The sequence below is a fragment of the Amia ocellicauda genome, chromosome 16 (assembly GCF_036373705.1).
Source record: "Amia ocellicauda isolate fAmiCal2 chromosome 16, fAmiCal2.hap1, whole genome shotgun sequence".
NCBI lineage: Eukaryota > Metazoa > Chordata > Actinopteri > Amiiformes > Amiidae > Amia > Amia ocellicauda.
The window spans coordinates 29,680,470-29,692,996 of record NC_089865.1 but is presented as its reverse complement, the minus strand read 5'-3'; the positions used below and the strand labels follow the sequence as shown (position 1 = coordinate 29,692,996).

The 12,527-nt window shown below is 42.0% G+C and overlaps 1 protein-coding gene across 4 annotated transcripts in view; it reads right to left on the bottom strand.

Moving 5' to 3' along the window:
- Positions 1-1,025: 1,025 nt before the first annotated feature.
- LOC136711897 (abl interactor 2) overlaps positions 1,026-12,527 on the bottom strand; it is a 97,463-nt gene continuing 85,961 nt past the window's right edge. For 2 of the 4 annotated variants that reach the window (XM_066688479.1, XM_066688480.1), the window contains exons 7-10: positions 8,840-8,998; positions 8,034-8,120; positions 6,086-6,259; positions 1,026-5,456 (exon numbers count right to left, since the gene is read on the bottom strand). In XM_066688479.1, coding sequence (XP_066544576.1) covers positions 5,281-5,456; positions 6,086-6,259; positions 8,034-8,120; positions 8,840-8,998 — 596 coding nt within the window. In that variant the 3' untranslated portion in view covers positions 1,026-5,280. The remainder of the gene's footprint in view (positions 5,457-6,085; positions 6,260-8,033; positions 8,121-8,839; positions 8,999-12,527) is intronic. The other 2 variants (XM_066688481.1, XM_066688482.1) reach the window with 1 other exon arrangement.

Here is a 12,527-nt window from a genome sequence, read left to right as displayed (position 1 = left end):
GCAAAGTGAGTGTGCGCCGTCTGCGCCGGATCCACTGTCAGAATATTTTAATTCAACTGCACACCTGAGGGTCCGGAGGTGACGATCAGGTGGGTTTCTCCTCAGGTGGCCACCGTCGGTCCTGTGACGAGTGCAGGACTGGGGTTTGTCTGGCTGCTGGCGGCCGAGAGGCAGAGATGCTGACGAGAGAAGCTAAGAGCCAAGCCCGAGCGACCCAAGCCCTGAGAGAGAGAGGTGTTTAAAAATCTCCATTTTGATAAAGCTCGGCCTGATCTATTATTGAGGTTGGGAATATTGTGATATTAACCGGAGGCCTCCGTTTCAGACGCCACGAGAGGAAGAAGCCGATCGGAGAGCTGCTGGAGGCCCCCCAGAGAAAAAACGAATGCGTTCAGGCCGTGCAGTGTGTGAAAGACTCCACAGCCTTGACTACTGGTGCGGCCCCATCTTGTGCAGAGACCAAACCACCCCCTCAAGGAGACGCACTCCACTAGGAAGTCCTTTTCTTCAATGCAGAGCCATTTCTATGTCTAAGCGAATATCTTTTCAGTGATTTTCTAGAATTTAATTTCATAAACGATCACACTCATCAGTTCTGAAAGAATGTACATCAAACATCGTTTCTGCTCTAGAAACCCGCCATCGCTCCGTCTCTGCGTCCTCACGGCTCAGGTGTGGCAGGAAAGAACAACATATGTATCTGTGACACGACCAAATTATAATGAGGGGAAAAGACAGCGAGACAGAAAGGCTGCTATTAATGGAGCTCTAGAAATTGTCAGATGACTTGTGACCTGAGTTGGCAAACTTGTAAAGCCATTGTCCTGCAAAGGGAACATTTGTCTGACTGTAACCATGCTCCCTGAAAGCACCAGTCTGACAGGTTATATGGCGTTTTCATCAGTAAATGCATGATATTAGAATAAATCAATTTTTGGATGGTATATTTATTAATGGTTTATAACACAAATAATATCAAGTATATATAAAGATTAAAAACTCCATTGACCACAAAACTCAATTTCTTGTAGTTAATTAGGATTTATTTCAAAGGGATTGGCAATGCATGTACAATATGCAAATGCTGCACAATGTTTTGGATCCTAGACCAACAAGTGTTTTTTTTTAAACTATCGATAAACAGAAATCCAAAAAACAGCAGAATTAGAATACACCTTCTCTCCAATTGATCACATCTCCTTCTTGCTTTTAACTGGAACACTTGCACGTTAGCAACCTTTCTGGGACGGTTTCTAAAACCTGAACAACACTGATACGCATTTGATATGGTTTACAAATCCAGCCAGTTGGTTTTAATCACAACCCACACTGGCAATGTTGCGGTTGATGCCTCAAAAACTGTATGGTCCATCAATGACTAGCTACAATGCTCTGGTCCAGCCATATTCTTGATTGACCATCACTGGCATCATGTCAAACTGTTGTGTTGCATTCATTTTGGAAGAAGAAAAAAAAACCTTTGAACTTTTATGAATTACATTTTTCATGACCGCTCTTTTTTAAAAATTATATATAGAGGAGATTATATATATATATATATCTCCTCTATCTAAACATGTTCATCTGCAGTGCCCGTGGTGTTTTCTAGAAGCTAATAGGGTGGCCTTCCAAGTCACATTCTTCAGATTCCCTGGGGTCTGAGGGAAGAGTCATTAACTTCAGCATCCCTCACTAACGCAGTGTTTATCATTCAGCGAAAAAGCAAGGAGGGAAGAATGCATGGCGATGGTGTAGACCTTTTCAAATGGTTAGGTCTGCATTAGTTTGAATAATGTGATCGGGCGACTTGGGGAAATTTAGAGCATCACAGTTCCCTGGAAAAGAAACGTTTTGGAATAGAGATTAAACCATTTTATAGAATGCATGCATTTTGCTTGTCATCTTTAAATTGACAGTAAATATAGCAATACTTCATGGGGAAATATAATCATACTCCAAAACAATCACTTTGAGCAGATATCCTTTCTTTTCTTAACATCAAAGTATGGGTCACCATCCCCATCCCATCCCCACCCCCCAAAGATGGATGGACACACACACGCATACACACACACACACACAGCTCCAGACACTTTAACTTTAAATGTAAACAGCTTTTACAGTTTACCCAATACACGATTAGACTGAAAGGGGGGTCATCAAAAATATACCTGCAAATCACTTCTCTAGTAGTAGTTTAGTGACCCAATACACGCGCACACACACGCACAAATACACACACATATATATAAAAACTATGACGTTATATCTCTGGTCCTTGTCCATTCAAGGGGTTGCCCTCCCTCCAGGAAACAAATAGGCATGTGCTCAATTTTCATCACCAGGGGGCACTGTGGTATGGGAGAGCCTGGTGCTTTTCCAGGTAGTCTTTGCTCTTGCTGCTGCAGCGAAAATAACCAAACCAAACCAACCAATCAAACATTAGGTGCAGATCACAGAACTACATGCAAGAGTCACAAATGTAGACCCACTCTCAAAGGAAAGCAAAAGAAAGGAAAAAAAAAAAAAAAAAAAAAAAAAAGATTAGACATGAATGGAAGATTGCACCTCAAGATCCAGGACACAGCATTGCCATTTATATAGAACACATTTCTAAAGAAGAGCTCTGTTTTGCAGCTCCTATCCCAGTAGACAACCCTCCTTTGTGGAGTTAATCGACAACCCACTGTACTTTCATATTTACTCATATTAACATCATTGGTATGTTTTCAAAAATCCATTTTGTAATGATCAATATAAGGAAATGCTCTCAGTTTGTTCTCTTCTAACATGGTTCATTTAACAAAATGTTCTGTGCTTTCAGTACCGAAAAATAGAAAATAAAGTCTTTGATTTTCATAACATTCCACCCAGTACTATTGCAATTCAATTAAAAGGAGTATATATTTTCAATTTGATCCATAATTCAGCTGTAAGCTTCCCCCCAACCCACCGCCTCAGAGAGATGTTTTTGATATCGTGTGACACTATAATCACAGCATGATTTCCAAACTAAATGCAAAAGAAGAACACCGTGAGTTTCTGAAGTCTGCAACGGCTGTCCTGAATGGATTTGGGAATGTCTGATACATGTAGTTACAAGATATTATCATCCTGTTTGGTCATTCTACTGAAATGAAGAACTACCAATGGAGTTAAGAAGTTGGATGTTACTAAGTCTGCCAGTCTGGATCTCACAATCCCAAATGACTGAATGCCTTAGTTCTGTAACCATGTCTGCATTTTAGGATGTGTAACTTCCATAAGGAATCCTTTTTGTTTTTTTAATACAGTTAAAGGTTAATACACCAGTCTCAACATTTAATATAAAACACTGGCACCTCTACTGTCATGAATTACTTATCAGTATGTAAACACAGCCATTGACTAACTGTGGCCTTGGGTGAAGGAGGGGAAACCAATAGAACCAGATTGGGCATCATTTTCCAGGCCACAATGGCTTGCCAAAAGATTCCTTCATCAGAGTTGTTTGGATTTAAAGAGCTTCTGATCAGGAAGAGAGGTTTGAACACCATACCACCCCCGTACAGGCAGGGCGCAGACTGGAACCAGAACCGGGCCGGCTAAACTGGTAAAAGAACTGCATAAATCAAATCAATTGAATCGTCGCTGCACTGAGAGTAAAGTAGATCACACAAATTGAGAATGTTTCCGTTCATTCTCCCTTCCCTTCCTGATCATTTGGTATTTGCATCACAAAGCATCACAATGCAAAACTCTATACTTCTATACCTCTTTTAAAAAAAACTCAACTGGGCTCCAATCACCTGCGCTTTTTGGAAAATACAGTAAATGATACATGGCCCTTTTTAAGTACCCGTTAAGTGTAAACGCTATAGGGAAACTGCCTCAATCTCAGTCTCAGGACTAAATGTGTTGGAATCCGAGTAAAGTACACAACTGAATCCCAAGTCAAAGAGAAAAAAAAAAAAAAAAACATGGCACAAGATTCCCTGACTTGGGAATTGACGGACTTCACCGCCATTTTGGATTTCCCACACTTCTGTTACTCCTTCTATGAAGAGAAAAAACCCAGCAAAAGCAACAACTGTGAAAGCAACAACGATGATGACAACGACAACGACAAAAAGGGTGGTCAAAAACAAAAACTAAAAATCACAACCACTATGATCAAAGGAAATGGGGGTGAAATGAAAAATGAAAGTTTGCTTTTATTAGAGCATGCAGTCTACGGAGCACTACATACACAACAATTCAAATTGATTGGGCTCTATGTTATGTCCACTACACAATAACCAGTTGAAAGAGAAATATAAAATTATACAAAAAGAAAAACAAAGCATCAAATTCAATGAGGCTATCTACACAATACGTACTGCATAACTGTGGGGGTTGACGCATGTTTCGGTTTATAAGAAACAAAACACTCGTGCAGAATGCGTCTGTGTGCATCTTTTCAGCATGCAAATCAAACCTCGCCTTCATAACGGTTTCAAACTTATGTTACATGTGCAAAAGCCTGATACTAAAACAACCAACCGTTCTTTTCAGCAGAGTTGTAAAAAGATAAAGACTTCTTTTAACTAAAACTGTAACCTTGCAGTAACCATGGAAGCTTCATTATTGTTGGTTTGAGACAATCTGCAACTTTTTAACACTGCACTGGCCAGATCCAATGCAATGAGAGCATGAAAAACAACCCCCAAAATAAAAATAAAAAGCAATTTTTTGACAGTTTCCCTTTTACCAGTAAACGCCGGTCGATGCATCTGATGAGCAGAGTATAAATAGAACAGAGGTAAGATTAGTAAAATCTAATTCCCTTTAAGTGACGTATTGTACATTGGATATTTGCAGGGCAATTGCTGAAACAGCGCAACATGGGTCAACCCCCACCACCTGTGCTAACAAAACTGTCAAGGCTTCAATTTGATAAAAAATAAAGTAAAAAAAAAAATGTAATCGAATAAAACATAACCCGGGTGGCCATCCCTGCCAGCGTGAGGGATTTTGGCTTACACAGCTTCCGCCACTTCAATCCATTTCTCCAAACAATAAAGGAAAGACTGCCCCTCCCCCCATTTAATACAATAGCTATCCTTCATTTCTTTTTTTTTTTTCTTTTAATTTATTTTCATTTTTTAGTTTAGCTTTTAATGGTAGATTTCCCCGTTTCCCCAGGGTTGTGTGTTACTACGGGTCAGCTCCAGTCTCTGACCACACTAGCAAACCCCATGCCTCCCCCCACACCCGTCTCCTCCAGTCCATAGTCACAGCTCAGAGCGGCTGAGGCCCGGCTCATTCAGCGTAGTGCATGATGGACTCCACGTAGTTGCCGGGGAAGAGGCCGGTGGTGCCATTCATAACGCCCTCGTACCAGCCGTCATCGTTCTTCTTGATCACGTAGATGATGGCGCCCTCTTGGAATGAGAGCTCGTCCTCCTTGTCTTTCGAGTAGTCATAGATGGCCACCACTGTGAGAAAGGAGGGGGAAAATGGCGTTAGTGTGCGTCTCTGCATAATCGTTCCACCCATCAAACCTGCATACAGGGGGTTGTCTGCATGCTGCTTCGTCAAATCTGCTCACAAATCTTCTTCTGAAGGCCAATTCACACTGCCCCCACGTCCACCAAATGCCGACAATCAACAGTTCTGTGCCATGGGTTCTGCTGGGTTGGTGTGATATGCCTGTTGGAATTTGTGTTTGCTGGAATACGTTTTTTCCTGATCGAACTGGCTCAGTCTGCGTTTGTCGGTGCTGTGTTATGTTTGACCAGTGTGCTACAGTTGTCCAACAAACTATAGTGTAGCGTCCCCAGTTTCCATAACAATGGGGTGGGTTTCCCTGCCAACTCTATGGAGAACAAAAGGCGCTGGCGGGGGACCGTTATTATTGCAACCGGTTTTAAGTCCATTTCTCGACTTTTTTTTTTTGGCAGAATATTGGACTTCAGAAAGAGAAGAAACATTCCAAACATTCTCTTGTTGGTGTTGGGTTGAGAATGTTTGGAATGGTTGTGTCTGTTGGGGCTGTGTGTCAAAGCCTTTAGATGTCATATGAATCAATACTAGTGAGAAACCAAATGAGTGCAGCTGGACGTACCTTTCTCCAAGTAGGTCCTGGGTGCCCAGGGGGGGTCCTCCTCAGCATAGGGGTCGCTGTACTCCACCACAGCTGACTCCTCCTCCTCGTAGTCCTCCGGAGGGGGAGGCGGGGGCGGGGACTCGTCAAACACCGGCTCGTCGGTAGGAGGGGGTGGCGGGGGAGTGTCTGAAACTGAAACGCAACATCATGGGGTCACATGGCGGCTACCCTCTCTCTCTGACACAAACGTACACAAACACACACATCAACTTGGCAGTAGCTGACCAACACGACCGGCAGATGAGCTGAATATGAGGGAAGCACGCACACAAACTGAGAAACGCATACCAATTCAGAACGAGGACCGCGGGCGCCAGGGCAGGGCGATACACACATTAGGTAAGCCTTCACGGTTTTCTATTCCCTCTGGAAGGGATGGGGAGTTTGTGTGGGTGCCATTACATCCCAGTAACAAGCCAGACTTGTTAACATCAGCCTAATGTGTTAAGCGTCACCTGAATAATATGACATTAATATCCGTGGTCTTTATTTTAATATGCATTTAGTTTCAGCCAATTAAAAGAAAAGTCCATCTTATGGCTACAAATCAATGATGCATGCTGGAAGTAAATCAGAACAAGAAAAAAAAAAAAATCTATTTAATCCATACACATCCTAAAGAATTACAGGTAATTTATTTTTTAAGGCATAAAAATTTAATTTGCTGCCCTGTATCAGTGGCTGAGTCAGAATGGATTGTATTGTCAATCCCTGCCACACTAGCTAATAGAGAGAGCGTGCTGTGATTTTGCATCGTCAATCCCATATAATGGGCAAAGAGCATGTAATTTACATTTTCAAAACAGCACATAAATTGGCGGTACTGTCAGTCTCCAAAAACAGGCGCCTTTCATTCTATATCAAAGAAAAAGCAACAACCAGGAAAAAAAAAAAAAAAAAAATTCATACTGATAAGGTGGAGGCAAAAAAACTCATTATCTGAGGACAGAAATACAAGAAAAATTATTTATTTCAGGAGGAGAAGAACCCAGAGAACCCATAAGCAAGTAAAACATTCCATTTAAAAAAATCACCTCTACCAATAAAGAGAACAATAGGAAGTCAACTTTCTTTTCCTCCCCCTCTCTTTGTATAGGTCTCATTTATCTCCGGATACTTAAAAATACAGAGAAAATCAACCCATTCAACGTCACTTCAGATTAAGCATTAAAGCCAGGCTTCGGACTACCTGTGGCCATTGAAAGTTTCCTTACAGAGATCACCCTGGAAGGTAGGACAGTCACCAATTAAACTCCATAAACTCCCTCCTGCAGATAATCCTTCTCTGCCTCCAATCTCCTGGATGTGTGGTGAACATAATGGATAAAACAAGTCTACAATGACCTGTAAAGGGTTTGGGGATTCTACTAAATGCAAAACTGGTTGTATTTGCCCTTCTTACGATTCTTGTTTTCCTTTTCAAAACAATTTGTATCACACTGCATCGCCCCACTTGTTGATTTCAAAAGCATTAATTGGACGTTTTGTCAGTTTGCCTGGTGGTAGTGAAGGTATAGTGGAAAGAGGCCGTTTTAAACTATGCGAGTGTGTGGTTGTATTTTGAAAGATCTGAAGACATAACCCACAGGTTAAGAAGAGTGAACCCTATAGCTCAAATGAGAATCTCACAATTGACCTTCCGCCTTGCTTCAAGATTGATGTTCTCTGCGATAGCCAAGATCCTGGGCTGTGTGTGGACAACTCTTCCTACCCAACAGGCACCTCCACACTAGTGCAACGCTAAAGACTATACGGTCTGAGCAGTGCGGCATCTAAAGCTGGCAACCTATCGGCAGGTGAACAGTTCGACCCAGGAAGCCATGGTCGGGGACAGAGCGGTGGCGAACGCCGATACGCGCTACACAGCTGGCTCCCACCGGATCCAGAACAAAGCTTAGCCACTTACTGTTCTCCTGAACGCGAGCCACGAAGCCCATCAGGGGAAGCTGTGGAGTAATCTGTAGGATGGATGGGGGTGGGGGGGCGAGGGAGGCTGCTCCACACAGTCAAAGGGACAGGGAAGAGTGAGAGTGAGAGAGAGCGAGAGATAGAGAGAAAGAGGGAGAGAGACAGAGGCATAAGTAGAGAAACAGACAAAATAAAAAGCCAGTTAGTCAAGTGTGCGGACAAACACTGACATGAAAGAAGGCCCATCGCGCAGCAAGCAATACACCACAGTGGACGGTAGGGAAACCCTGTTAGTAAGAGGAACACCCCAGGAACACAAAGACTATTCCCCCACGAAGCCATAGAAGAGCAGGCCTCTGCAAATTTTCGTCACCAAAAAAGGAAAAACTAATTTTGAGGGCTGAAGCTTTCTCAGCCATACCCAAACACAATGTCATTGTTGCACTTTACTCTGTGAAAGCTATGCCAGGCTCGTTACTTGTGCATGAGGAAATAAAATAAAAACACTGTAAAACTCTACAGTGCTGAATATTTCTGGGGTTAAACCTAGGAAACTAAAGACAGTCATCCTGCCTCCTTTTTGACCCATGTAACATGTAAAAAAGCTCAGTGTGATCAGGATCTAATGATTAATATTGTTATATTTGAATTTGATGGCACTGGAACATTACACACATGTATTTCAGATACATTTCCTTCTCAGGCAAGGGCCAGGTCAAAGGTTTCAGGTTTTCCACAATCATACACGGGAACTGGAGTCTGAAGACCCTGGAGAAATGTGAGGACAGGAAGTAGACATCATACCTTGACTCTGGTTGTAATAGGGGCCTCCGTTGACCTGGTTCTGCAGGGTTGGCTGGGAAGTCACTGAGGGGGGTCGGCGGTAGGGCAGAGACCCCCCAATCGCAGGTGTGTTGTGCCGGGACACGGGCCTGTTCATGCTGTAAAACTGGGGGCCGTGACCTGGAACACGCCAAAACGATGAGTTGATAAAAATAAACACAGAAACAGGCAGAACCAAGGGCAGCCCCAAAACACTGTAACAATCTCCTCTTTTCCTTCCCTCGACAAGGAAATAAGAGCTCTCAATATGCTCCTAAAATATACAGTACTGTTCAAAAGTTTTAGGCAGGTGTGAAAGAATGCTGTAAAGTAAGAATGCTTTCAAAAATAGACATGTTAATAGATTATATTTATCAATTAACTAAATGCAAAGTGAGTAAATGTAAGAAAAATCTACATCAAATTAATATTTGGTGTGACAACACTTTGCCAGCATGAGTTCTTCTAGGTATACTTGCACACAGTTTTTGCAGGAACTCGGCAGGTAGGTTGGCCCAAACATCTTGGGGATTATGAGATCAGGGCTCTGTGGGGGTCATACCATCACTTCCAGGACTCCTTTACGCTGAAGGTAGTTCTTAATGACTTTCGCTGTATGTTTGGGGTCGATGTCATGCTGCAAATTAAATTTGGGGCCAATCAGATGCCTCCCTGATGGTATTGCATGATGGATAAGTATCTGCCTGTACTTCTCAGCATTGAGGAGACCATTAATTCTGTCCAAATCCCCAACTCCATTTGCAGAAATGCAGCCCCAAACTTGCAAGGAACCTCCACCATGCTTCACTGTTGCCTGCAGACACTCATTCGTGTACTGCTCTGCAGCCCTTCGGTGAACAAACTGCCTTCTGCTACAGCCAAATATTTCAAATTTTGACTCATCAGTCCAGAGCACCATTTTTCTGCACCCCAGTTCCTGTGTTTCCATGCATAGTTGAGTCACTTGGCCTTGTTTCCATGTTGGAAGTATGACTTTTTGGGTGCAAGTCTTCCACGAAGGCCACTTCTGACCAGACTTCTCCAGACAGTAGATGGGTGTACCAGAGTCCCACGGTTTTCTGCCAATTCTGAGCTGATGGCACTGCTGGACATCTTACGATTGCGAAGGGAAGTAAGCATGATGCGTTTCATCTGCTGCAGTAAGTTTCCTTGGCCGACCACTGCGTCTACGGTCCTCAGCGTTGCCCGTTTCTTTGTGCTTCTTCAAAAGAGCTTGGACAGCACATCTGGAAACCCCTTCTGCCTTGATATTTCTGCCTGGTAGAGACATTGCTGATGCAGTATAACTACCTTGTGTCTTGTTGCTGTGCTCAGTCTTGCCATGGTGTATGACATTTGACAGTAAACAGTCTTCCGCAACCTCACCTTGTTAGCTGAGTTTGGCTGTTCCTCACCCAGTTTTATTCCTCCTACACAGCTGTTTCAGTTAATGATTGTTTCAACATACATATTGAATTGATGATTAGCACCTGTTTTGTTGCTTAATCATACACCTGACTATATGCCTACAAAATCCCTGACTTTGTGCAAGTGTACCTAGAAGAATTGATGCCGTTTTGAAGGCAAAGGGTGGTCACACCAAATATGGATTTGATGTAGATTTTTATTCCGTTCACTCAATTTAGTTAATTGATAAATATAATCTATCTTTTAAAGCACTCTTACTTTACAGCATTTTTTCATACTTGCCTAAAACTCTAGCACAGTACTGTATATAAATAGAAGATTGCTTGGAAACATTTAAAATATCTTATAATAAAAAATATGCAATAAAGAAAAACACTTGTGCAGCACAACTAATGACAAAATTATAATAAAAGGGAACTTTATAAATGTGCAAAATCAACTTGTAAGATATAAAAATGGATTTTCAGATACACTTTGCCACAGACTGCCATTGTGTAAATAGCATAGATGATGCCCTTCGTTCTCAGAGTGGGATTGATTAATGGGTTTAGTCAATTCTAGACGCTTCTCTTGAAAAACATTCTCCTGAGGGAAAGTAATAATAATCTAGGGATAATAACCTGTGTTCTGTATCAAAGTTGCAGGCCTGCTAAACACTTCTCCCTTGAGAAATGTCCTCGTGAGTGATTAAGTTGTTTACTGCAGCTTAATACTCAAGGGTCAGAAATTACATTCATATTCACTAGAGGGAATGTATCAAGGATGCGGCAGTAAGTAATCTAACCACAGATCACAACATCAGAAACGCACTTCTTTAGGAAGCGTCTGAAATCATACTGGTAGAAAAGAAGAGTTAAATGTAAGCACAAAGTACACAGAGACATAGCGAATATCAGTTGAGCCAGTCTAATCACACATGATGCTGTAATAAACATCAGTATATAACATATTTGTGGAGGCTTGAGGGAGACTAATATTTCTCCATCCTTGGTGGTTCCAGTGCTAATGACTACGGAGGGGTTGAAGGAGGAGAAAAGGTTTCATGGGATTTACTCATAGCATAGGAACTAGAACCAGAAGACACTTGAGGAAATGGGTTTGAGACCCAAGGATATAATTGCTCAAGTTTGAACTAACACTTGTTGAGATGTTGGGTCCTCAATACAGTCTTTCTTGTCTCCTGGGATGCCGTCAATATTGAGGGGAACTTCCACTAATGCTAGAGTGACCCTTCCGTATGCCCAGCTTCTTCACAATCTTCATTCACAGAGTGACGAACTGCGCTTGGAGACTTCTAAGAATCTCTCTAAACTGTCAATCTCCTCTTCAGTGTGCCATCTTATACCACTGACCCCCCCCCCCAATCCCAACAGCATAATAATAATAATAAAAAAAAAAAACATTCAGTCAAACACGATCCATGCTCGCATGCATCACTATGGAACAGCAACTAAATAAAATAAAAGGTTTGGTTACTCTAAAAAATAAAAACTCACAAATGTATTGTATGTGTTTTTCTCAGGTAGTCACCACAGAAAGAGCCTTGCTGGGGCTCGAGATGGTGAAATGATCCTCCTGCAGTTGAGGATAGTGGTTGAGGACACAAGCAGACAATACCAATCTGCTAAACATCTAACAATGTTCAAGGCCTGCTTGACCCACAATTAGATGGCTAATTAAGGTCCTAATATCTTCCTGAAATATTTCATTTCTGATAATCAAAGTATGTTACAACTGTCATCAAATACCACTTTTAATCATACTCACTCCCCCGCAAAAAATATTGCTTGTGCCAAGTCAATAGACCTTTGCGACTAATCTCCCCAGCACGTCGACTTTTGTTAATAGCCAAATAGCACAAGGACAAACCTCAGGTTGATCATTCATTTCCAAACAAAGTTAAATTTCTTCCATTAAGAATGCCTGACAAATCTCAGCAGCTACGGGTTGATCACCAGAGGCTTTGTGAAGAATCATTTCACTAGCAAAGTGATGCAGGTGCATTGCAGGTACTTTTAACCCACTTTCACCCTTTTCAGACGTTCAAATCACTTACTCCATCAATGCCATCAAATACATGAGCTGCTGTGGAGTATATTAGAGTGTGTGTCCTTTTTAAAGGTTTACTTCTAAAGACGCCTATTATGGTTTAGCAATTGCTAAAAATGGTACGGGACTGGAGCCTGCAACTTTGGGTTCATTCCCACCCCTTATTTGTGGGTCGAATTCAGTCGTTCACCCA